Source organism: Symphalangus syndactylus, chromosome 7 (genome assembly GCF_028878055.3).
Source record: "Symphalangus syndactylus isolate Jambi chromosome 7, NHGRI_mSymSyn1-v2.1_pri, whole genome shotgun sequence".
Taxonomy (NCBI): Eukaryota; Metazoa; Chordata; class Mammalia; order Primates; family Hylobatidae; genus Symphalangus; species Symphalangus syndactylus.
Window position 1 is genome coordinate 35457159 of NC_072429.2, and position 24895 is coordinate 35482053.

The 24895-nt window shown below is 42.2% G+C and overlaps 1 protein-coding gene across 2 annotated transcripts in view; it reads left to right on the top strand.

Moving 5' to 3' along the window:
* The window catches only part of SLC36A2 (solute carrier family 36 member 2), a 75894-nt gene that overhangs the window by 23984 nt on the left and 27015 nt on the right, over positions 1-24895 (top strand). Inside the window, exons 2-6 of one of the 2 annotated variants that reach the window (XM_063642687.1) lie at positions 11978-12095; positions 18838-19006; positions 22093-22183; positions 22762-22850; positions 23377-23472. In XM_063642687.1, the coding sequence (XP_063498757.1) occupies positions 18843-19006; positions 22093-22183; positions 22762-22850; positions 23377-23472 (440 nt within the window). In that variant the 5' untranslated portion in view covers positions 11978-12095; positions 18838-18842. Of the gene's footprint in view, positions 1-11977; positions 12096-18615; positions 19007-22092; positions 22184-22761; positions 22851-23376; positions 23473-24895 lie in introns of those variants that run through there. The other variant, XM_055285583.2, reaches the window with a different exon arrangement.

The window sequence follows — 24895 nt, forward strand, 5'->3', positions numbered from 1 at the left end:
AAATTTACCCCAGAGAGGGCAAGCTGGTCCCTGTGGCCACAATTAAAGTGAGGAGAGCCGGGCACGGTGGCTCATGCCTGTAATCCCAGCACTTAGGGAGGCCGAGGCAGGCAGATCACCAAGGTCAGGAGTTCGAGACCAGACTGACCAACATGGCAAAATACCATCTCTACTAAAAATACAAAATTAGCTGAGTGTGGTGGCGCATGCCTGTAATCCCAGCTACTCAGGAGGCTGAGGTAGGAGAATTGCTTGCACCCGGGAGGCGGAGGTTGCAGTGAGCCAAGATCATGCCATTGCCCTCCAGCCTGGGCAACAAGAGCAAAACTCTGTCTCAAATAAATAAATCAATAAATAAGAAAACCTATAAATTTCAATTAAAGTAGGAAAAAAACATTGACTGCTGGGCTCATAAAATGGTATCCAGGCAGTGAGGCAGCAGAAGGGCCAACGTTAGGCTGGCTCAGCAAGAGACAACACAAAGATGGAGCCAGAGAATGGTCTGAGTCTGCAAATTCTGCCACCATTGAGGAGACTATAGGCTTAAGGACATTACCATTGCCAGGCTGGGGGCCTGGGCTTCTCTCCCCATTCTCAGCTTTCCTGCCCCTGTGCAAGCACCTCCCCACCTGGGAGAACCCTCCAGGGCTTGGGCTTTGCCAACTCTGACCCAATTTTGATTATTTATTGTGTAATTTATTATTGTTCCTGTGAAAAGGCCACACATCTCCTCTCTCCTTCCGAGAGATACGGGTGTCCGTCCATTGGCTCCACAGTCCAGCCTGCTGGGTGAGTGCAGCATGGCCCTCCCACTCCGGCCCTCAGGCCCAGGTGGCTGTGTGCCAGCCAAGTGGCAGTGGCTGCTCATGGCACTGGCAGGGGGTGGGTAGAGGTGGCAGGTGGCCCAGCAACCTCCTTTTCCTCAACTCCTCCAACCACCACCCACCTCTCACTATCCCCGGTGTCAAGTGTTTCTATCTGTGGTTGGCGGCGGCAGTAATGGCAGATGGTGGCTATGGTGCTGGTGGCAGCTACTATGAGAGATGATGAATTCCTCCTTCATGATGAACCAGGCCAGCCTGGAAGATGGTCACCATGACCTCTTCTGCCTGGCTGACTTGACAAGGATTAAATGGAAAAGATATGTATGGCAAGGCCCAACTTCTGCCCCTATTGTGCTTCCCACGACTCAAAGTGACCCTAATTTGAACAGCTTTAATCGCTGCCTTAAGACAGATATAGTTGGTGTTTGGCAGCAAGATCAAACACCTAGAAGAAGAGAATTGTCAATATTTTGGTGGGGCAAGGACCCCAATTTTGCTGACCTTATTTACCAGGATTTAACAGACGAGGAAGATGGAGTGTGGGAGAAAAGACTTTACTCTGAATGCCATACTCTGCTTTTCAAAGCAGTTCACAGTCTGTTGGGATGGTGTTTAATGAACCAGAACTTTGTACATATTGGCAAGTGGTTTGTATAGTCTCATGAAAAAGATTAAAAACCTATAAATAAAAGTGAATGATTGTCTTGCTCTTTCACCTTTTTCTTGCATGGAGACATCAATGTTTGTACCAATGTGGAAATTAGCCAGTATCAGCCTGTATACCTTCTTAGTGAAGATCACATCACCCTTGCTCAACAGCTTAATAGCCCATTTCAAGTTATCTTAAGCCAATTTGGACTAAATAAAAACCCCACTTCAAAGATAGAGATTATGGGATTGAGCTTTAAAATGAACCAACTATATGCCACTTATAAAAAACTCACTTTACTGGTAAAGACACTTAGAGACTGAAGATTAAAAGATGGAAAAAGATATTCTACATGAACAGAAACTGAAAGTGAGCAGGAGTAGCTATACTGGTATCAGATAAAATAGATATTAAATCAAAAATAGTTAAAAAAGAAGAAAATAATTATATAATGGTAAAGAGATCAATTCAAGAAGAGTATATTGCAATTCTAAATATATATGCATCCAACACTGGAGCACCAGATTTATAAAACAAGTATTACTAGACCTAAAGAAAGAGACAGCAATACAATAATAGTGGGGGTCTTCAATACTCCACTCATAGCATTAGACAGGTCACTGAGACAGAAAATCAACAAACAAACACTAGACTCAAATTGGACTCTAGGCCAAATGGACCAAATAATATTTACAGAACATTCTACTCAACAATTGCAGAGTATACATTCTTCTTATCAGCACATGGAATATTCTCCAAGACATTTTGTATGTTAGTCCACAAATCAGTCTCAATAAATTTTTAAAAACTGAAACCCTATCAAGTGTCTTCTCAGACCACAGGGAAACAAAACTAGAAATCAATACCATGAGGAACTTTCAAAACTATCCAAATACATGAAAATTAAACAATATGTCCCTTAACAATCTTTGGATCCATGATGAAATTAAGATGGAAATTTAAAATTTTTTGGCTGGGTGCGGTGGCTTATACCTGTAATCCCAGCACTTTGGGAAGCCGAGGCGGGTGGATTACCTGAGGTCAGGAGTTCAAGACCAGCCTGACCAATATGAAGAAACCCCATCTTTACTAAAAATACAAAAATTAGCCGGGTGTGGTGGCATGTGCCTGTAATCCCAGCTACTCAGGAGGCTGAGACAGGAGAATCACATGAACCTGGGAGGCAGAGGTTGCAGTGAGCCAAGATCAAGCCATTGCACTCCAGCCTGGGCAACAAGAGCAAAACTCCATCTCAAAAAAAGAATTTTTTGAAATGAATGAAAATGGATATACAACATAATCCTGGGATATATAAGAAAAGTAGTGCTAAGAGGGATGTTTATAGAGTTAAATGCCTACGACAAAATAAAATAGAAAGATCACCAATTAACAACTTACTATCACACCTCCAGGAACTAGAAAAACAAGAACAAACCCAACCCAAAGCTAGCAAATGAAAATAAATAATAAAGATTAGAGCGGAACTAAATGAAATTGAAGACAAAAAAAATGATAAAAAGGATCAACAAAACAAAAAGTTGGTTCTTTGAAAAGATAAGCAAAATTGACAAACTTCTAGCTAGACTATTTATTAGTTTATCTAATCAATAACTGTGATTTATCACATAAACAGAATTAAGGACAAAAACAATATGATTATCTTAATAGATGAAGAAAAATAATTTTGTAAAATCCAGCATTCCCTTATAATAAAAACCCTCAACAGAATAGGCAAAGAAGGAACATACCTCAAAACAACAAGGGCCATATACAACAAACCCATGGCCAATACCATACTGAACAGGGAAAAGTTTAAAGCAATCTCCCTAAGAACTGGAGTAAGACAACAATGCCCACTCTCACCATTCTTATTCAACATGGTACTGGAAGTCCTTGCCAGAGCAATCAGGCAAGAAAAAGAAATAAAGGCATACAACTGGAAAAGGGAAGTTAAAGTACCTCTGTTTGATGATAATATGATCTTACGTCTAGAAAAACCTAAAAATTCCTCCAAAAACAAAAAACTCTTAGGTTTGATTAATGAATTCAGCAAAGTTTTAGGATACAAAATCAATATACAAAAATCAGTAGCATTTCTATACACCAATAACAATCAAGCTGAGAACCAAATCAAGAAGGCAATCCCATTTACAGTAGCTACAAAAAATAAAATACCTAGGAATATATTTAACCAAGGAGGTGAAAGATCTCTACAAGGAAAACTAGAAAACACTGATGAAAGGAATGACACGAACGAATGGAAAAACACTCCATGTTCATGGATCAAAAGAATTAATATCGTTAAAATGACTATACTGCCCAAAGTGATCTACAGATTCAATGCAATCCCTATTAAAATTCCATGCTCATTCTTCACAGAATCAGAAAAAAAACCCTAAAATTTATATGGAACCCCTCCCCCAAAAGCCCAAATAGCCAAAGCAATCCAAAGCAAAAAGAATAGAGCTGAAGGCACCACGTTACCTGACCTCAAATTATACCACAAAGCTATAGTAACCAAAACAGCATGACACTGGTATAGAAATAAACAGAAAGACCAATGGAACAGAATAAAGAACCCAGAAATAAAGCCACATGTCTATAGCCAAATGATTTTTGACAAAGTTGACAAAAACATACACTGGAAAAAGGATACCCTTTTCAATAAATGATGCTGATAAAATTGGATTACCATATTCAGAAGAATAAAACTGGACCTCCTATCTCTCACCATATACAAAAATCAACTCAAGTTGGATTAGAGACTTAAACATAAGACCTGAAACTATCAAAATGCTAGAAGAAAACCCAGGGAAAACATTCCTGGACATTAGACTAGGCGAAGAATTCATGACTAAGACCTCAAAAGTACAGGCAACAAAAACAAAAATAGACAAATGGGACTTAATTAAGCTAAAAAGCTGCTGCACAGCAAAATAATAATTAACAAAGTGAAGAGACAATCTGCAAAATAGGAGAAAATATTTGCAAACTGTGCATCCAACAGGGGACTGATATCCAGAATTTACAAGGAATTCAAACAACTAAAAAAAAAAAACCCAACATTAATAACTCCATTAGAAAGTTGCCAAATGACATATGTAGACATTTTTTAATATGAAAAAATGTTCAACATCACTAATCATCAGAGAAATGCAAATTAAAACCACAATGAAATATCATGTTACACCAGTCAGAATGGCTATTATTAAGAAATCAAAATATAACAGATGTTGGCAAGGAGCAGAAAAAAAGGAATGCCAATACATTGCTGTATTTGCATTAGAGAATGTAAATTAGTACAGCCTCTATGAAAAAGTATGGAGATTTCTCAAAAAACCTGAAAATAGAACAATCATTTGATCCATCCACTACTGGCTATCTACCCAGAAGAAAAGAAATTATTTTATGAAAAATATATCTGCACTAGTATGTTTACTGCAGTGCCATTCACAGTAGCAAATATACGGAATCAACCTAAGTGTCTGTCAATGGATTAATGGATAAACAAAATGTGGTATATATATATATATACACACACACATACACATACACATTGAAAGGTTCTTGTATCTGTTCGAACCCCAAAAGCGCACCAACAGACAACACGAGGTGGTGTGGAGCAACATGCTGTTTTAATGAGCTCCTGGGTGCAGGCGGGCTGAGGCCTAAAATGGCGTCAGCCCCAAGTGAGGACAGGACAGGGGTTTCATAGTCCTCTGTAAACACGAAGTGTCCCAGTCTGACGTGACTGGTACATAGTACCCGGACGGCCTCTTTCTCGATCTTCAGGGGTACGTGTCTTCTAGCCAGGGTAGGTGTCTTCCGGCCAGGGTAGGTGTCCTCCAGCCGGCTCTCTTCCTGCTTCTGCTATCTTGCTGACGCATGCTGCTGGCGCAAGTGGCCTTGCACCTTGAACTAGACCTGAGAAAGAAGGAGTTACTCATCCCTTCAAGCTTTCAGGCCCTGGGGAGAACATTTCACGCATACATACACACCACCCCATAGGCCATGGTTTGCTTGTATCTGCTTTAATCAAATCTCTTTTAGAGCAATTTAAAATAAAGAAGAACAGGCTGAGCACAGTGGCTCATACCTGTAATCCCAGTGCTTTGAGAGGCCCAGGGAGGAGGATTGCTTGAACCCAGGAGTTTGAGGTTGCAGTGAGCTATGACTGTGCCACTACACTCCAGCCTGAGCAACAGAGCAAGACCCTGTCTCTAAAACAATTTTTTAAAAAATTAAAAATAAGGAAAATCTATCTTTTATACTTTAATCGTCTCCAAAGATTGTCATTTCTTTTTATAGATCTAAGTTTCTGTCTGGAATAATATTTCTTCTTCCTGAAGAATTTAACTTTTACAGAACAGATCTGCCGGTAATTAATTATCTTAGTTTTCATTTGTTTTAAAAAAAAAAGGCTTTATTTCTCCTTCATTTTTGCAAGATATTTTCTCTGGGTTGACAATGCTTTTGTGTAAACACTGACAAGCTATCACATCAATGTCTTCTGATTTGCATAATTTCTGATAACTTTAATTCTTATATCTGTTTCTCTGTATCTAAATGTCTTTTTCCCTTAGCTGCCTTCAAGGTTTTCTCTTTATTTTTTATTTACATCAGTTTGAATATGATGTGTCTAGGCAGGTGTGTGTGTGTGTTGTGTTGGTCTTTATCCTTTTTATTTTGGTATTTTTCTCTGCACTTTTTTTTTTAGATGAGGTCTCATGATGTTGCCTGTGCTGGCCTGAAACTCCTGAACTCAAATCATCCTCTTGCCTTAGCCTCCAAAGTAGCTGGGACTACAGGCATACACCACTGCACTCGGCTCTGAACTTTTTGATCTATAGTTTTATGTCTTTTATTATTTTTGGAAAATTTTTGGCCATTATTTCTTTATTTCTACAAATATTTATTTTATATTTTTTAATAGAGATGGGGGGGGTCTCACTATGTCACCCAGGCTGGTCTTGAACTTCTGAACTCAAGTGATCCTCTTACCTCATCTTCTCAAAGTCAAATATTTCTTTTGCCACATTCTGTCTTCTTCATCTGGGATTCCAGTTACTCATATGTTAAACAGTTTGACATTGTCCCACAACTCTTGGATGTTCTAGTTTTGTCACTCTTTTTTTCCATTTATATTTTGGTTTGGATAATTTTTATTGACCTATCATCAAGTTCACAGATTATTTCCTTGTCTTTATTGAGTCCACTGATAACTTTATCAAAAGAATTCTTAGTGGTGGCTCATGCCTGTAATCCCAGCACTTTGGGAGGCAAAGGTAGAAGGATTGCTTGGGGCCAGGAGTTCAAGATAAGCCTGGGCAACACAGCAGGAACCCGTCTCTAAAAATATATATATATGAAAATAGATGGGCGTGGTGACATGTACCTGAAGTCCTAGCTACTTAGGAGGCTAAGGCAGGAGGATCAGTTGAGCCCAGGAGTTCCAGGATGCAGTGCGTTATAATTGTGCCACTGTATTCTAGCCTAGGGAACAAAGTGAGACCCTGATTCTAAAAAAAAAAAAAATTTTAATGAATTATTTATCTCTGTTACTATTTTTTTATTACTCACATTTCCATTTCACTCTTTTGTATGATTTCCATCTCTCTGATGAATTTTCCATTTGTTCACACATGTTGTCCAAATTAATTTTAGAAATGCCATGAAGTATCAAAAATAGTCGTGTCCCTCAATTCCCAGCATGCTGGGAAGGTGGGAAGGTGGGAAGCCTTACTGGGGTTGATTGTGTCTTGAGAGTATAGCCTTTTGTAGAGAAAGACCAGGACAACTGAGAGACTCTGCTGGAGTCCCAGAATCTCAGAATTCTAGAAGCTTGTAGTTTTGGAATCACGGAAACTAGGGTTCCAAAAAATATTTCATAAGATTTTAGAGTTGAATTTTAGAGGTTGAACATTGCCAGAGATGGGAGTTCACCAAACTCACAAGGCAGCTAAGGTCAAAGGGAAGCTGTCTTCCTTCGGGTAGAATAATGCTGTTAATGTGCTATTAAAAGGAGGCCAGTTCCCATCCAGAGTGTAACAGTCACAACAAAAGCAGAATCTCCCTCCCCTTTCCCTGTCTCCGGCTCCCATATATACCAGAGTGAGATAGCCCCAAACATGAAGAAGAAAAACCAAGCAAGATCAGTACACATTTATCCTCTTTAACATGTTTGTAATGCTATTAGGTAGAAAGTTTTAGTTTCTTCCATAACTAAAAAGGAAAATATTTTTTTAAAAAACTAAAAACTATAAGAAGAGATTTTTTTTAAAAAAACCTATTCACTAGACTTGTTGCACATCCTTTTTCTAAAATTTGCTTTTCCAAATTTCTGTTGATAGTGGGAGTTGATAACAAGACAGAATATTAGAAATTCTTTTAACTTCACTAAGCCTCAATGACCCCATCTCTAAAGTAGAATAAATTTCTGTTCTGTTCCCCTATTAAGCTTTAACATATTATAATGTGACATCAAAAAAAGCTAATGATATATCATTAAGTGAGAAAGGTAGGTAGTAGTACAATATTATAGTGCAAGGTTGTTTGTAAAAGTGAATATGTGTGTGTCTGGGGCTAGGGGGATAATAGTTAATCTCTGGCTGGTAGAATTATGTATATGTTTGTTTTCCATTTGCTTATGTACAGTTTCTCATTTTTTACAATGAATATAGTTTATAGAAAATTAAAGTACATAAGAACTCCAAAGTTCTATACAAATACAAGAAATGATTGTCAGTGGTCCAGGCAAGGTCTCTAACTGAATTTATTTATTTATCTTCCCCTTGTATTTATACCGGTGGTTCTCAATGTCCCTCTTGCACCCTTGGAGGACATTTTTCAATGTCTGGAGACACTTTTTGATTGCTACATAAGGGAGGTGTGCTACTGACATCTAGTAAGTACAGGCCAGGGATGCTGCTAAACGTTCTACAATGCACAGAATGATAACACCACTTAGAAGCAATTTATTATTATTATTATTTTGAGACAGAGCCTCTGATGCCCAATCTGGAGTGTAGTACTGCGATCTTGGCTCACTGCAACCACCGTCTCCCGGGTTCAAGTGACTCTCCTGCCTCAGCCTTCCGAGTAGCTGGGATTACAGGCGCCTGCCATCACAACCGGCTAATTTTTTATTTTTAGTAGAGATGGGGTTTCACCATGTTGGCCAGGCTGGTCTCAAACTCCTGACCTCAAGCAATCCACCCTCCTCAGCCTTCCAAAGTACTGGGATTATAGGCCTGAGCCACTGCACCCAGCAGATAGTAGCCTTATTTATAATTGCAAAAACTTAGGAGCAACCAAGATGTCTTTCAGTAGGTGAATGGATAAATAAACTATGGTACATTCAGAGAATGGAATATTATTCAGCATTAAAAGGAAATGAGCTACCAAGACATAAAAAAACATGGAGAAAACTTAAATGCATATTACTAAGTGAAAGAAGACAATCTGTAAGGCTACGGTCTGTATGTTTCTAGCTGTATGACATTCTGGAAAAGGCAAAACTATGGAGACAGTGAAAATATCAGTAGTTGCCAGGAGTTAGAAAAGAGGGAGAGATGAACAGGTGGAGCACAGAAGATTTTTAGGTTAGGGCAGTGAAATGACTCCATGATACTCATGGTAGATACACACCATTAGACATCTGTCCAAACCCACAGAATGCACCCCACCAAGAATGAACCCCAAAGTAAACTCTGGGTGATAATGGTATGTCAGTGTAGGTTCACTGATGTAACAAATGTCTCACTCCGTTGCTGGATGTCAATAGTAGGGGATGCTGTGAATGCATGGGGCCAGGGGTATATGGGAACTCCCTGCTCCTTCGGCTCAATTTTGCTGTGAACCTAAGACTGCACTAAAAGAATAGTCTATCATTTATTTTTAAAGATAACATTAGGTTTTTGTAGACAATCTCTAAACTGGGAACCATATTTTAGATGCTATGCCTGGTTCTGTCCTAAACATAGTGTCTTTGTGTGTGCTCACTTCTCCTCTCTGGGCCTCAGTTTCACAATTTGTAGAATGAAGGGACTATTATGCCTCTAACTAAGTACTATGAGTCTATGATATCTATATCTATATCTATTATGTATATATACATATGCACACACACGTACATATATATGTTTTCATTCATGGTTTTCAACACATATGTTTTCATCCATGGTTCTTGGCTCATAATTCCCATAGCCCTTGTAAGAGTAAAGAGAATCTCTTTATCTCTAGCTTTCTCCTGCCCTCCTTTCACCTGCCCAAGGCAGGACTCTAATTTGATTGTGGGTCATAAGACCCTTATTCCAGAGGGGGTCTAGCCCCATACCCTGGAGTAAGGAATGCTGCATAGAGAGGCCAAGAAGAATCTGGACAGCCCTTGCTGGGTTTAAATCATACCCTTTTTGTCCAATCATATTCCAACATGACTATCCATGCTTCAGTCACGCCTATCAAATGAAGTCTCCGTAAAAAACCTAAAGGGATGAGGTTTGAGGGGCTACTGGATAACTGAACACATGGAGGCTGACAGGAAGGTGAACAAAAATTAATCTATGTCCCAAGAGGATGGCACATCCCAGCTCCCCAGGAACAGAAGCTCTTGTGCTCAGGACCCTTCCAGACCTCACCCTATGTATCCCTTCATCTGGCTGATTATTTGTATCCTTTAAAATAGTCTTTGTAATAAACTAGTAAGCATAAGTGTTTTCCTGAGTTCTGTGCGCTACTCTAGCAAATTAATCAAACCCGAAGAGGGTGTTGTGGGAACTCCAACTTGAAGCTCGTGGAGGCCTGAACTTGCAACTGGTGGAAAGGAGTGGGTGGTCTTGTGGGACTGAACCCTCAACTTGTGGTTTCTAAGGCCATCTCCAGGTAGACAGAGTCAGAATTAAGTTGAATTGGAGGACAGCCAGCTAGTGTCCACTGCAGAATTCATTGTTTCTTGATGTGTGGGGAGAAACCCACACATTTTGTCACAGAAGTGTTTATTGTTGTTGAGTGAGAGAAGAGAAAAAAGCCTAGTTTAGGTTTGTGTTTTTTCCAGGAAGAAAGGAAGGAAGGAAGGAAGGAAGGAAGGAAGGAAGGAAGGAAGGAAAAGAAAATCACAAAACCATTAAGTGGTAGCTAAGGGAATTAGAGAAGAAGTCAGATTGAGCCAAAGCCATCAATGGTGTCCTGTTTGGGACAGAACAGTATGCTCTTTGGGAGAAGGAAATGGGTTGGCCCAGGAGCCACATCTTGGTCTTCAGTTCAGATTGAATGAGAAAACCTCAATGCCCCAAAAGAGAATGTTACATTTATGTGATGAGTACTAAGTGGGCACTTATTGTGTGCACAGATTTATGGAAGGTGCTCTAACCCAACCAGGAAAATACATGCGTGCAAATACTACAGCCTAATGGTCAATGGTTTGCTTCTGAAGTCAAACAGGTCTGGTTTGAATATTGGCTGTATAACTGTGATAGGCTGAGTAACAGCCCCCAAAGATATCCATGTTTTAATGCTCAGAAACTACAAATATTACCTCATATGGGATTTTGCAGATATGGGCAAATTAAGGATCTTGAAATGAGAGGATTATCCAAGTGGACCCTAAATGTAATCCCAAGTATCCTTATAAGAGAGAGGTGGAAGGAGATTTGACTGCCAACAAAAGAGAAGAAGACCATGTGATAGAAACAGGGTCAAAGAGAGAAGATGCTATGTGAAGATCAAGGAAGGGTTCATGAGCCAAGGAGTGCAATTAATGTAGTTCGAGAAGCTGGAAAAGAGAAGAAAATAGATTCTTCCTTAGAGTCTCTAGAAGGAGAACGGCCCTGCCAAAACCTTGACTTTAGCCCATTAAAACTAATTTCAGATTTCTGGACTCAAGAACCATAACAGAATAAATTTGTGTTGTTTTAAGGCACTGAGTTTGTAGCAATCTGTTACAGCAACCATAGGAAACTAATACAGATTTTTGCACTGGAAGTGTAGTGTTGCTGTAAGAAATATCTAAAAATGTGGAAGTGGCTTTGGAATTGGCTGATGGGCAGAGACTGCAAGAACTTTGAGGCATATGATATGAAAAGCCTAGAGTTTTTTGAATAGATGGTTGGTAGAATTATGGGTGTTAAAAACTCAGGCAGTGAGGACTCAGGAGAAGTGAATGATAGAAAAAGCCTATATTAGCTTAGAGAATTCTATATTGTCATAACAGACTGTTGGTAGACATATGAACACTAAAGGTGCTGCTAGTGACAGCTAAGAAAGAAATAATGAATATGTTTTTAGGAACAGGTGGAAAGGGCATCACTATGGACCGAAGTGTGTATTCCCAAAATTCATATGTTTACTTTAAATCCCAATGAGACTACATTTGAAGATAGGGTTTTAGGGAGGTAATTAAGGTTAAAGGAGGTCACAAGGATGGGATCCTCATCTGGCAGGATTGGTGGCCTTATGAGAGAAGGGGAAGAGAGAGAGCTCTCTTTCTTTTTCCACATGCACACAACAGGGAAAAGACCATGTGAAGACACAGCAAGGAGGCAGCTGTCTGCAAGCCAGGAAGAGAGCTCTGACCAGGAACCAAATCAGCCAACACTCAAATCTTGGATTTCCCAGCCTCTATAACTGTGAGTTAGTAAATATATGTTGTTTAAGCCACCCAGTCTATGGTACTTTCTTATGACCAGTCCAAGCTGACTAAGACAGGGATTCTTACATAGTGACAAAAAGCTTAGCTAAATTTCATCCTGTAGTTTTGTAGAAAGCAGAACTTGTAAGTGATGAGCTTGGATATTTAGATGAGATGATTTCTAAGCAAAATGTTAAAGTTGGAGCCTGGTTTCTTCTTGTTGCCTATAGTAAAATGTGAGAGGAAGGAGATAAACTGAGAGACCTCTTAAAAAGAAACCAGGGCTTGATGATTTGGGAAATTCTCAGCCTATCCATATTGCCAAATACACTAAAGTCATATTCATTGTCAGGAAAGTGTGCTCTGGAGAGAAAGCCAAGGTTGTAGCTTAATTATCTTTTGCTAGTGTGTTGGAAGGAGCAAAAGACCAAACTATTCACTCAAACAGAGGGCTCTTTGAAGAGATCCAGTATGTGAGTCATGGATCCCCGCAACCATCTCAGCAGATTCCAGAAACAGAGATGGAATTTTCCAGGAAGCATCTGTGTGGGACCCTCTTATCTAATGAAGTGAATCCATGTGCTATACATGAGAGGCCCACAAGGTTTTGAGAAATGTTTTACCAGCAGAAACACTTTCAGTTTGGACTGAAAATGACAGAGAGAGGACAAAATGAATGAAGGTTATTGGATTCCCCAAAATTCTACAAACACAAACAGGTGGATAAAGCTACTCAGCTCAAATATATGTTATCCTTCAAGGAAAAAGGAAGATGAATCCGAAAATAGAACCTTGAGCCCAGAGGAAGCCCCAAGACACAGAGGATTATTCCCAAGCCTGGAAACCTAATGAGGTTGCCTGGTTGGGTTTTTAAATTGCTTGAGGCTGATGAATCCTTTCTTCTATTTTCTCCCTTTTGGAATGAGAACATTTGTAACTATTATCCTATGACTGTGCTGCTGTTGTATTTTAGAGACAGGTAACTTGTTTTCTAGTTTACAGATCAACAGATGAAGTAGAATTTTTTCTCAAATGAATTGTATTTCTGGTTTCATCCATACCTAATTTAGGTAATTTAGATGATGTGATCTGGAACTTTTTAGCTGATAGTATTTAGATAAGATTTGGGACTTGAATTGATGATGTAATGGATTGAGACTTTTGGAAATGTTATTATAGCATGAGGTCAATGTATTTCACATGTAGGATGGATGTGAATCACCGGGGGTCAGAGAGAAGACTGTGAAAGATGAATAATGATTCCCAAATACATCCACATCTTAATCCCCAGAAACTGAAAATATTACCTTATATGGAACTTTGCAGATGTGATTGAGTTAGGGATCTTGAGATGGGAGGTTTATCCTGGATTATCCTTATGTTTAATCTCGAGTATCTTCATAGGAGGAAAACAAAGGGAGATTTGACTACAGACAAGAGATAAGAAGACCATGGGATAGAAGCAGAGTCAGAGAGAGAAGACACTATGGGAATATCAGGGAAGGAGCCACGAGCCAAGGGATATACAGAATGCTCTAGAAGCTAGGAAGAAGGACAACAACAACAAAGGAAACAGATTCTCCTTCATAGCCTTTGGAGGAAGCATAGCCCTGCTGGCATGTTTACTTTGGCTCATTGAAACTGATTTAGGGATTCTGGCCTTCAGAACTATGAGAACAAATTTGTGTGTTGTTATATGGCACTAAGATTGTGGCAATTTGTTAGAGCAGCCATAGGAAACCAATACAGGCAAAGGAAAGGACCTCTGAGGCTTACTCCACATCTGTCAAATGGAAGCAATAACACATTCATTCACTGAATATTTTTTGAGAGCCTACCATGAGCCAGGCCTAAGAACTGGGAAGGTGACCAAGTACTTCCCACTTTCATGGAGCTTAAATTCTAGGGGGAGGAGATAAACAACAATGGGGATACACATACATAATCAAGATAATTGCAAATTGTGAGAAGCAACATGAAAAAAAGCAGGGGTATGACTGGGAGTAACTAGTCAAGCAGAGGGGCCTCTTTTAGATAGGGTGGTCAAGGGAGGTCGTTGGAGCAGAAAAATCTTGACCTAAGACCAGCATAACAAAAAGCAGAGGATAAAAAGTGCAGGCATGGAGAGCAGCAAATGCAGTATCCAAGGAGGGAAAGGACAAAGTTTATTGCAGGAAAAAAGGTCCTTGTGACTGGAGCATAGTGTTCTAGGGAGAGACATGAACAAGGTGAGTTGGAAGAGAGGCAGCAGCTCGATCATGCAGGACCTTGTGGGTTGTGGTTAGGAATCCTGATATGTTCTCAGGTCAATTTGGAGCAGGAGGAGGTTTCAGGAATGGGAGTTGCATCATCATTTGCTATTGTGAGGAAATAGATTTTAAACAGGGAAGTGGAGAGGCCAGGAAACTAGTTAGGAAGCTAGTTTTCCAAGTGAGGGATGATGCTGGCTTGGATGAGAATGGAGGTGGTGAGGATGAAGGATTGCTGTGAATATTGTATAACACAAAATGCTTAATAAATGGTAGCTGTCATTATGGTATGATGATGATGATAACTGTCATTATCATTATTAGCTTTTGCTGAAAAAAGAAACAGATAAATGAAACTCAGTTGGGTCATAAGAGCAGAGTTGACAACTGCAACAAGTGAGAGACCCCATTCCCGTTCACCAGAAGAAGCCACTTGCTGATGCCACTGACCGCTCCTCATCCCCAATTCACTCTCCCCAGCAAGTTCAGAAACCTAGAAATGTGTCAGAGCCTATACCTACACACATGAATATGTGATTAGGCCACTTAGAGGTTCTAAGGAATAGCTTTTTTTTTTTTTTTTTGAGACAGAGTTTCACTCTTTTTGCCCAGGCTGGAGCGCAGTGGTGCGATCTCGGCTCACTGCAACAGAGCTTGGAAATCAAAAGACCTGGGCTGGGTTAAAGTCCCTATCTCACCACTGAAGCCCTGTTCACTCACTGTGTTCCTTCTCCTATCTGGGCCTCAGTTCCCCAATCGATGAGACAGTATGAGTCAACAAAATGACCTTTCAAGTTCCCTCCAACAATAAAATGATATAATAAAAATGGCTCTCCTCTCTGGGCACTGACTGTGACTCAGGCACTGTACTTGTTTATTTTCTCATGTAATCCTCATGCATGCCTAAAGACACCCTCATTACTATTTTACAGTTGAGAAACACCAAAGCACAGAATGCTGGCCATCAGAAAGGGAGCAGTATTGTTAGCATTAAAAACACTGTTCTTTAATCCCAGCACTTTGGGAGGCCAAGGCGGGCTCAGGAATTCAAGACCAGCCTGGGCAACATGGCAAAACCCCATCACTACAAAAGATAAAAAATTAGGCATGTTGTCATGCACCTGTAGTCCTGGCTACTTGGGAGGCTGAGGTGGGAGGATCACTTGAGCTTGGGAGGTGGAGGTTGCAGTGAGCCAAGATCACACCATTGCACTCCAGCCTGGGCAATGGAGTGAGACTCTGTTTCAAAAAAACCACAAAAAAAACTCCATTATCTTTTATCCTGATATTATGTTTTTCCAGCTTTAGGGGGTTGAAATATTCTCTTTTTTTTAATGGTGATATTTTAAAGGTTTTTAATGGAGAGAAATGAGAATTTGCCCATCTATATCAGTCCCTAACATTTATTTAGAAATTTGATTGATGCATGAAGTCCCAGTCTTGAATGGCATAAAGTATGCGCAGGAAAGGGTTTTCAACTATTTCAGAATTCCTACTACGCCCTAGTCATAGCAGAGGAACACAGAGATAACTCAACTGCAGCTTCAAAGGCACATGCCAAGAGGCCTGGAATCCAATCAAAGCTCTGCCTCTAGTACTAACTAGGTCGCCTTAGGCAAGGGAGGTAACCCCTCTGAGCCTCAGTTTCCTCATCTGTAAAATGGGGGTAATTATAGTGCCTACCTCATGTAACACACCTCATCTAGAGCTTGGCACATAGAATAGACTCAATAAATGTGAGTCACTATTATCATTATTATTTAGATGGGGGTAGGAGGAGTCACAGTCATCAGCCACAGACTATGAGGAGGTACCCGGCGGGGGGAAAGAATAGGGTGATGAATTTTCATCCGGGTAGAGGTTTCATTTTGTCTCTGAAGTCTCTGACTTCTAGCCCAAAGGAGTACTAGTGATCATTTCTACCAGATTATACGACCTCAGGCAAATATTTCCCAGCTCTCTGCCTTGGTTCTCTAATCTATTAAAAAGGAAGCAATTATTCCCACTCCATAGAACAGTGGACTCAAACTTCAGCTAGTATCAGAATCACCTGATGAACTTGGCAAAAATGTCATGGCACAGATTCTATCCTACTTCAACAAGTCTGAGTCTCTGTTCTTTATTATTTCTTCAGATGCTTTGATATACACCACGTTTCAAAAGTGCCATAAGCCATGAAAGGAACAAGGCTCTGTGTTTATTATAAAGGATCATAGGAGATTATTATCATTATTTACATCCCATTTGCGCCACCCTTTTTGGAGATGTCTAGTGGGCAGGCTGTCTTTTCACCAGTTGCCTGCCCCACCTAAGAAAAGCTGGCCTGCATCTCAGCGTTACCGAACACCCCATCCAAGCCCTTGCGGTTCTCATGCCATTGGAAATCATCTACAATCTAGTATCCACCTTGCAAAGGGGAAACTGGAGTTTGAAGGGAAATAATATCTTTCCAAGGGTTGCCACAGCTTCATAGTTAGAGCCATAGTGGAACCCAGGGCTTCGGATGCCTGGGCCACTCGTGTTAGAAGGGCTTATTTTGGACGTCCCCACCCTGGGAGAAGACCTCCTGCCTGCTAACATGTGGTGCAATGAGTTGGGGTCTGGAGCCCTACCCTACAAGCTTTTTTTTCACTGACGATGCCTGGGAAGAGCTCTGGCCAAACACTGATATTCCAGCCACCCCTTTCCAAAAGGCCTGAAGATAATTCAGAGTTCTTCTCACAACCTGGAGAGGAAGGCAAGAACTAGCTCATATCTAAACATAGCAAGCTCCTCAACAATCTTATTTACTGACCTTGCTCGAGCAGGAACACAGAGCTCCACCTGCGACATCAAATCTGAGATTACAAATTTAAATTGTGGAATCTCAGGCTGTAAACGAGCAGGTCACAGGATGCAGCCTGCTACTTCACAGACCAGCAATACTGCCATGTAATGGTGCCAGATAAGGGCATAACACTTCTCAAATCACAGCAAGTGTTTCAGTTGATTCAGGACAAGAAACTTGCAGGGTGGGGCCAGCATTAAAACAAAGGAGACAGTGCTGTGGTCAAAGCTGCAGGCTTCAGACAAAAAAACAAACAAACAAAACAAAACAAAAAACAAACAACAACAACAACAACAAAAAACCTGGCTAGCGGGGAGTTCGGATTTAACAAGTTCCAGCTGTGACCTCCAGCAAGTTATTCTTTACCTCTCTGAGCCTCAATTTCCACATCTGTAAAAACAAACTAACAAAGCTACCCCACAAAAGTAGCCAGGCTTTGTGGAGCTTGAAGCTTATCCCATGGAGAAGGGGAAAGTGGTGGTAAGGAGGACCTCTTTGGGAAAAAAGCAATACAAAATTGTCCATTCAAAATTGCATGCAGGACCTTGGAAAGAGCCCCATGTAAGGGAGGGGCCTGACAAATCTGTCTTGGATGCTACCAGTCAGCAGTGACATTAGCTAAGCAAAGCTCGTGGCATGTAATAAGCCCTTAAGAAATGTTAGTTTTGGGGATGAGATGATGGAGGAGAGAGTGGTATGGCTTGAGTCGAAAGCTGTAATTTTGAGGGAGGAGGAGATTTGGGCCTGTTCATCTGCACTGAAACAGAGATAATGACAGAGTGGAATACTAGAGAAACGCCCAAGACCGTCTTTAGCTGCAGAATTCTATCCTGGATTTCATGTGTGACCTTAGACAAATCTCACCACCTCCTGGCGCCAGTATCTTGCCCAGCAAAATGTGGCTGGGAGTCATACAATCTCAGCCTCTTCCCCGTTTCCAGAAGAACACTATTTACTCACTCCATGGAGCCTCACAAAAGCTAAGAATTAATTAGAAATGAGTGAATGACTGTCCCTTTTTTGTTCCAGCTTAAGAATGGGATGCTCCCAGAAGGGATGTCTTAGAGCGAATTGTGGAGCCAGTGAGATATGGAAACCTCTACCCTGAGATGAATAAAAGGAGAGGGATTTGTAGGTATTTTCTCGGAGGCAGAAATAGGTTACTGGTTGAAAACCTTGACAAATTGGGCTAGGTTCCAACTCTGTCACTTTCTAGCTATCTGACCTCGGGCAGATTCCTTTACTTCAAGAAACCTCAGTTTTCTCCTTATTTAATTGATGGGGTTAAATGAGAAAATGTAGATAAAACACTTAGAGGATTGCCTATCCCTTAGTAAAGGGCTTAATAGATATTCGTTATTAAAGTTATCAGTATAATAGTTGTTATCATTATGAATATTATTAAGTAATATCAGTAAGAATGGGTGATGCGCTTTCCAAATCCGTCCTTCCTCTCCTCCTCCTCCCAGGAGTCCTCTTCCACTGGCTTCTCCAGGCAGGAAGAGGTGCCCTCCAGGGAGGTAGGCGGGGCCTCGTTCCAGCTTGGCAGGAGCCAGCCCGGGCACACACCACTGTGCTGGGGTGTACATCTACACTAGACACCTTCCTGCTTCCCTCCTTCCAGAGCAGACCTCTTTGTCACCCTGAGCTCCTCGTTTCTTAAGCAGTCATGTCTGAGACAAAAAGTACCGAGGGTCCCCAGGGAGCCGTTGCCATCAAATTGGACCTTATGTCGCCTCCTGAAAGTGCCAAGAAGTTAGAGAACAAGGACTCTACATTCTTGGATGAAAGTCCTTCAGAGTCAGCAGGCTTGAGGAAGACCAAGGGCATAACGTGAGTGCTGTTTTCTGCCATCCCTATTTCTGCTTTCTAGCCTGAAGCTTGCATTGGCAAAAACCCTGAGGTGGGTGTGTCTGACCCTCAACCTATTGTGCAGATGAGAAACCAAGGTTGCAAAAAGGTGCAGTCATGGGCTGAGTCAAGCTGAGAGATTAAAGGGGCAGAAGTAAAGGCTGTCAGAAAAGCCCTTAGGGACATAGTGATCCAGCCCCTAACAGGAACAGGTGGGGAAACTGAGGCCCAATTACCCTGGACCACATACTGAGTCATTGGCAGGATAGGGGCTAGAATTCAGTGCTAGCCCTAAAACCACATTTTTGTTCCTGGCCAGCGATGTTAATGTTGGGGATAGAGGTAGAACCCCTAACTTCTTGGAGGAGAAGGTGAGTCCTGAGCTTAAAACCACAGTGGCCTCACTGACCACTAAGTATTTCCTCCTCCCTGCCTCCTTCCTGCAGTAAACCTGGCCTCTACTTCAACTGAGAAGCATAGATGACACTAAAAAACACACTTTGTGGAAAGTTCTAGTTTTTTCCACTTTCCAGGGAGTGGGGAGTGGGGTTTATTCACAAGGCTTCCAAAACATAAAAAAAGAGGGAAGCCAAGCTACAGGGCTGCAGCTCCCTTCCCCACACCTGACCCCACCACCCAACCAGACTTGCTAGTTTACTTAGGAAAAAAAGGTGTGGGGTGTGGTAGTGAAGAGGTTCTGCTGCTTTAAGAGGAAAGTTTTTGCACCACTAGCATAGTAGAAAGAGCACTGGACAGAGAATCAGAAGACCTGAGTTCAAGTGGTGGCTCTGCTCCTTCTCTAAGTCCCAGTTTTCTGATATGCAAAACAGGTGGCGGTGTGAACTAAAGGAGGGTGCATGGAAACAAAATCGGAGGATGTGTTTTTTGGGGGTGCACTGCAGGGAGGGACTGTAAGGGGCAGGCAAAGCCCTTCCCCACAGCCATCCAGCAGGACAATTTAGGGATGGACACAATGACTGGTCCTGCTGCTGTCACCCCAGGGCTAGTCCTGGAAGTTGCTAAGTATTAGTGACCCTGAGAGTGAGCTTTCTATAAGTTGGGGCCAGCCACTGCTAAGTAGAGGCATTTCTCAGTCAGAGGCCTTGAGGGAACCACCTATCTCTTGTGTCCTGAACTGACACAAGGTCTGATGGCAACTTCAGCAACTTAAGGATCAAAGGAATAAAGCAAGTGAGAGCTAAAGGGAGACATGTGGCTTGAGGAGAAGCCAAATAACGGGCTAAGTAAGCGTGGCAACGATGGGGTTGGCTCACCCAGGCTCGAATTCCCATTTAGCTGCTTCCCAACTAGAGCAAATGCTGGAACTTCTTTGTGTCCAGTTTCTCCTCTGTCAATGACAGTTCTCTCCTCCTGGGAGATTTGAGCATAAATACCCCAGACACAGTGTCCGTAAGTGTTGGCTGCTGTGAATAAGATGACAATCCAAGGTGACCAAAAAGAAAGGAGTTAGAGTTGGAACCCATGTCTCCCAACTCCCAGTTTGGTGCTTTGCATGACTTACCACACTATGTTTTCAAGTTGGTTGAGTGGCCCAAAGTTAAATTCTGATTTCCTAAGTACTTTAGTTAGAAATTTCCAAAGTAACCCGCTGACCCTTTCCTAGTTTCAAAACAAGCCCATTGCTGGCCTGGTGAGTAGGGTGTAGTGCTCAGTCAGCGATGTGGACACCCACAGGGAGAAAGGCATGCAGGGACTCTCCACCCCCTTTTCTCCCTCGATTGTTCTCTTTAACCCTTGATGAATCTATGTACAGAGGCTCAGGAAGCTAGAGGGTTTAGAGCTTCAATATGAAGCTTCCTGAGCCTCTGCCCATAGATTCTTTTAAAATAGCATCTTTTAAAAATAGCATCACTCCTGACATTTACAGAGGGTCAACAAAGTTGAACACGTTGCCCAAGATGACACAGCTAGTTAAGTCGTGGCCTTGAGGTTTAATCCCTGGTTTGTCAAATCCCAGAGACCGGGCTCCTTCCAGAGTACCTCTGCTGTTTTACAAAGAAAAAGTCTCCGAACCAGAAGGCTCTCATAGGGAATTTCCAAGGTTTCTAAAGTTGCACGTGTAAACCCCATGCTCACCTTGACTTAACCTGGTCCAGGTACAAAAACGTGTAGAAATAGGTTGCTTTGTAATTCCACTAATAGAGAGAGTACCTCCCCGGAACATTTTTTCTCCTGATGGTTTAGACCTTGTACTCCGGGCAAACCTTCACACCTGTCTTAAAGGAAGGGTCTGAGTTTTTGTTTGGGGGAGGGGAGAAGTGCATTCTCCAGCCCTGATGCCCTGAGCTGAGAAAAGAATCCCTCTGGAGCCCAATCCCAGAATGATTATGCCCCGCCAGACCTCATCTGGGGACCCAGTCATCCGACCTGTTTATTCAGAAGTCACAATGATTTCTTGTTTCTGCCTGCCCTTTCCCCTTTTCTCTGAGTTCAAGCCTGTCTCTACTACTAGTTTTATGACACTGAGCTAGTTTCTGCCCCCCTCTGAGCCTCCATTTCCTCAGTTATGAAATGGGGTTGTTTCTTTACTTATGCTGTCTGAGTTTGTCTCTGGGAGGCAGCTCAGCAGAAGTAGGGGTGAAGAACAGGGACTCTGAAGCAGCCCTGTGTTAAATCTTGGCTCCCCAATATATCCTGGATAAGTCATTAACAAATCTCTGTGCCTCAGTTTCTTCATCTGCAAGATGATAATCGTATCTTTGTCAGAGCCTTGACAAGAAAATTAAATGAGATAATACTCATTTAAAGCACCTAGCACAGTGTTTCATATAGTCTCATATAATACTCATTTAAAGCACCTAGCACAGTGTCTCATATAGTAAGTGTTGCAGCATATATTGAGTGTTAGCTGCTAAAACCAGGACAGTTCTGGGCAAACTGGGATGGTTGGTAACCCTACAGGAGACCCAGATGTGCCAGGCAAGGACTCACGGACTGAGAGATGGCTAGGAGCCTGCCTATCAGGTGCTGGCATGCTGCAAGGGAATGACTGCTGGATCTTCTCACCTCCACACACCCATACTTCACATCTCCTTCCTCTCCTTTAGAGTGTTCCAGACCTTGATTCACCTGGTGAAAGGCAACATGGGCACAGGGATCCTGGGACTACCTCTCGCTGTGAAGAATGCTGGCATCCTGGTAAGAGAGGTGCCACATGTTGGGGCTTTATGGTCAGTTGCAGAAGGGAAGTAAGAGGAGAGGCTCTAGCGGTTTAGCAACCTGTGGTGAGCAGTCTTTCTGGGAGGCAGCTTGGTGCGGGGTTAGGGTCTAGAAATCTAGCCTGGGTTTGAGCTGTGGCTCTGCCACAGACTTTAGTACCCTTGGTAAGTCGTTTGCCTGCTCTATGGGCCTTAGTTTCCTCCCCTGTAGAATGCAAGGATTGGACTATGCCCAGTTTTCCAAGTATGCTCTATAGAGCACCAGGTCCCCTTGGGGATGTTTCAGGGGCCACAAAGGGCACACATGGTCAGGATTCTGTGTTCCCCTACTCCCATCAGTATACCCCATTGTAATTGCTTTATGCGATTTATTGGAATATTACTTGAGGTCATATTTGAAAGAATAGCTGTTGCTGCTACAAAAGGGTTTTAAACCCAGTTTGCTAGAGAGTTCTTTGAGTTCTGCATGATATCAGCACTACCAAGCCCACCTTGCAGTATTCTTCATAAATGCATTTTCTTCTCTCCTCCCCCGCCCCTTGCCTCCCCTTCCTCCAGATGGGCCCACTCAGTCTGCTGGTGATAGGCTTCATCGCCTGCCACTGTATGCACATCCTGGTCAAGTGTGCCCAGCGCTTCTGTAAGAGGTGAGGAAAACAGCCTCCTTGTGTCAATTCCTTTGGTACATGGTTCTCAGGGACAGTCCAGAAACATCATATGCATAATAGAAGTTTACGTCCTAGTTTTCTCCAATAAGGCCAAGAAAGAGTGAAGAGCATTCAAGGGCAGAGAGCTCAGGTGAGGCTCTTCTGTATGGCTCCTTAGGAGATCTCAGTCAGGCTATTGTGCTTATCTGGTTGGCTCCTCTGGAAATTGGGCATAAACTATGCAGAGAATGGTTATGAGGATCCAATGGGATCATGGATATGAAAACTACCGTCCCCATGCAAGGTGTGCATTAGACTCTTGCTGTGTAGTCTCCGCCTCATTTAACAGGTAAGGAAAACAAGCCACTGAGGAATTACTGCTGAGTGTCAAAGCCCGAGGTCTCTGCCCCTGTGTTCTTTCTGCTCTTTAGCTGTGTCCTGCCTTGTTCTGTGTCTCCTGACTTTTGACCATGTGACTTTAGGCTAAACTATCTCTTGGAAACTGTTTATGCACTCTCTCCTGCAGGCTTAACAAGCCCTTTATGGACTATGGGGACACGGTGATGCATGGACTAGAAGCCAACCCCAACGTCTGGCTCCAGAATCATGCTCACTGGGGAAGGTAACCTGTTCTTGCTTTGCCTGCAGTGGGGTAGGACACAGGAGGAGAAAATGCTGCTATCAGGGGTGACTTCTTCCCTGGAAAGGTGGTTTGTTTGGCACTTCTGTGTTAGATGTTGTACATGGAAGGGGTTCATTGGCAACATCCCTGATCAACCCCCACTTCTTGTATATCTCCAGTGACAGGGTGCTCATTCCTTTGCTATGCAGCTTTAATGTTATTTACTCTTTTATTAAACCACATTTATCCAGTTACTCCTATGGCCCTGGAAATGTCATGGAGACCGAGAAGAACAAGACTTTGCCCTCATAGAACCCATAGTCCAGTGAGAAAGGCAGACATTAAACAGCCTAGAATAGAGTTATTTAATAGCCACTTGGATATGTATGATGAAGGAAAGAAGGGCTGGTTGCTGCCACGCAGGTTAGGAGATGTGTCTTGGCTTGGGGGAGAGGAGGGCTTTCTAGGATGGAACAGGTGAGACGAGTTCTGCAGGAAGGAGTCCTGAAGAATGAGGAATCACCTCAAAGAAGGTGGACAGGGGCCTGGAGGGTGGGGCTGGAAGAAGGAAGAGACGGTGTGAAGGCCCCTGAAGCAAGAAGGTATAGGTGACAGATTCAAGGTACAACAAGACCAGGTAGCTTGAGGGCAGAGAGTCAGGGAGGTGGAACTGAAGAAGGAGCCAGGTGCACAATCAAGTGGTACATTTTAGACCCTCTGAGACAAAGACTCTATTTGTTCTTTTCTTAAAACCAACCAGGAAGCCATTGGAGGGTTTTAATCAGGGAAGTCATCATATTTGTATTGTTTAAAGATCTGTCTGGCTTCTCTGAGGAAAATAGATTGTAAGGGAGCAAGAGCAGATTTAGTCAGATCCATGAGGGGGCTATTGACAGTATCCAGCCAGGTCACAGTGGTGGCCGGGACCAAGCTGGTGGCAGTGGGATGAAGAAAAGATGACTTGATCATGAACTGGATCCTGGGATTGGGAGACAAGGAAGAGTCGAGGTTGACTCAGATTTATGATGACTTCTATTTTGGACAAGTTGAGTTTGGGGTGCCTGAGAAACATTTAAGTGGAGATGTCTAGTGGGGATATATGGGTTTAAGCCTGTCTTCACACACCAATCCAGAACTGAAGTCATCATCCATGAAGCCAGGGACAGAGAGGTCTCTTAAGGAGAGATTATATGGTGAGAAGAAAAGAGAGGAAAAGACCAAGACTTTCAAAACCCTTTGTTGAGCTGAATGAAGTCTTCCTCCCTGAAAAATCCCACCTTTTAGCTCTCAGGGGTGACACAGAACAGGTTAACACCCTTTGTCCTCTGGTACTTGGGACTAAATCTACTCCTTTCTCCTTGTTTCAGACCTGTCCCCACCTGTCTGTCTCCTCTTGTTGAGCACCACCTAGACTGTCAAAGTC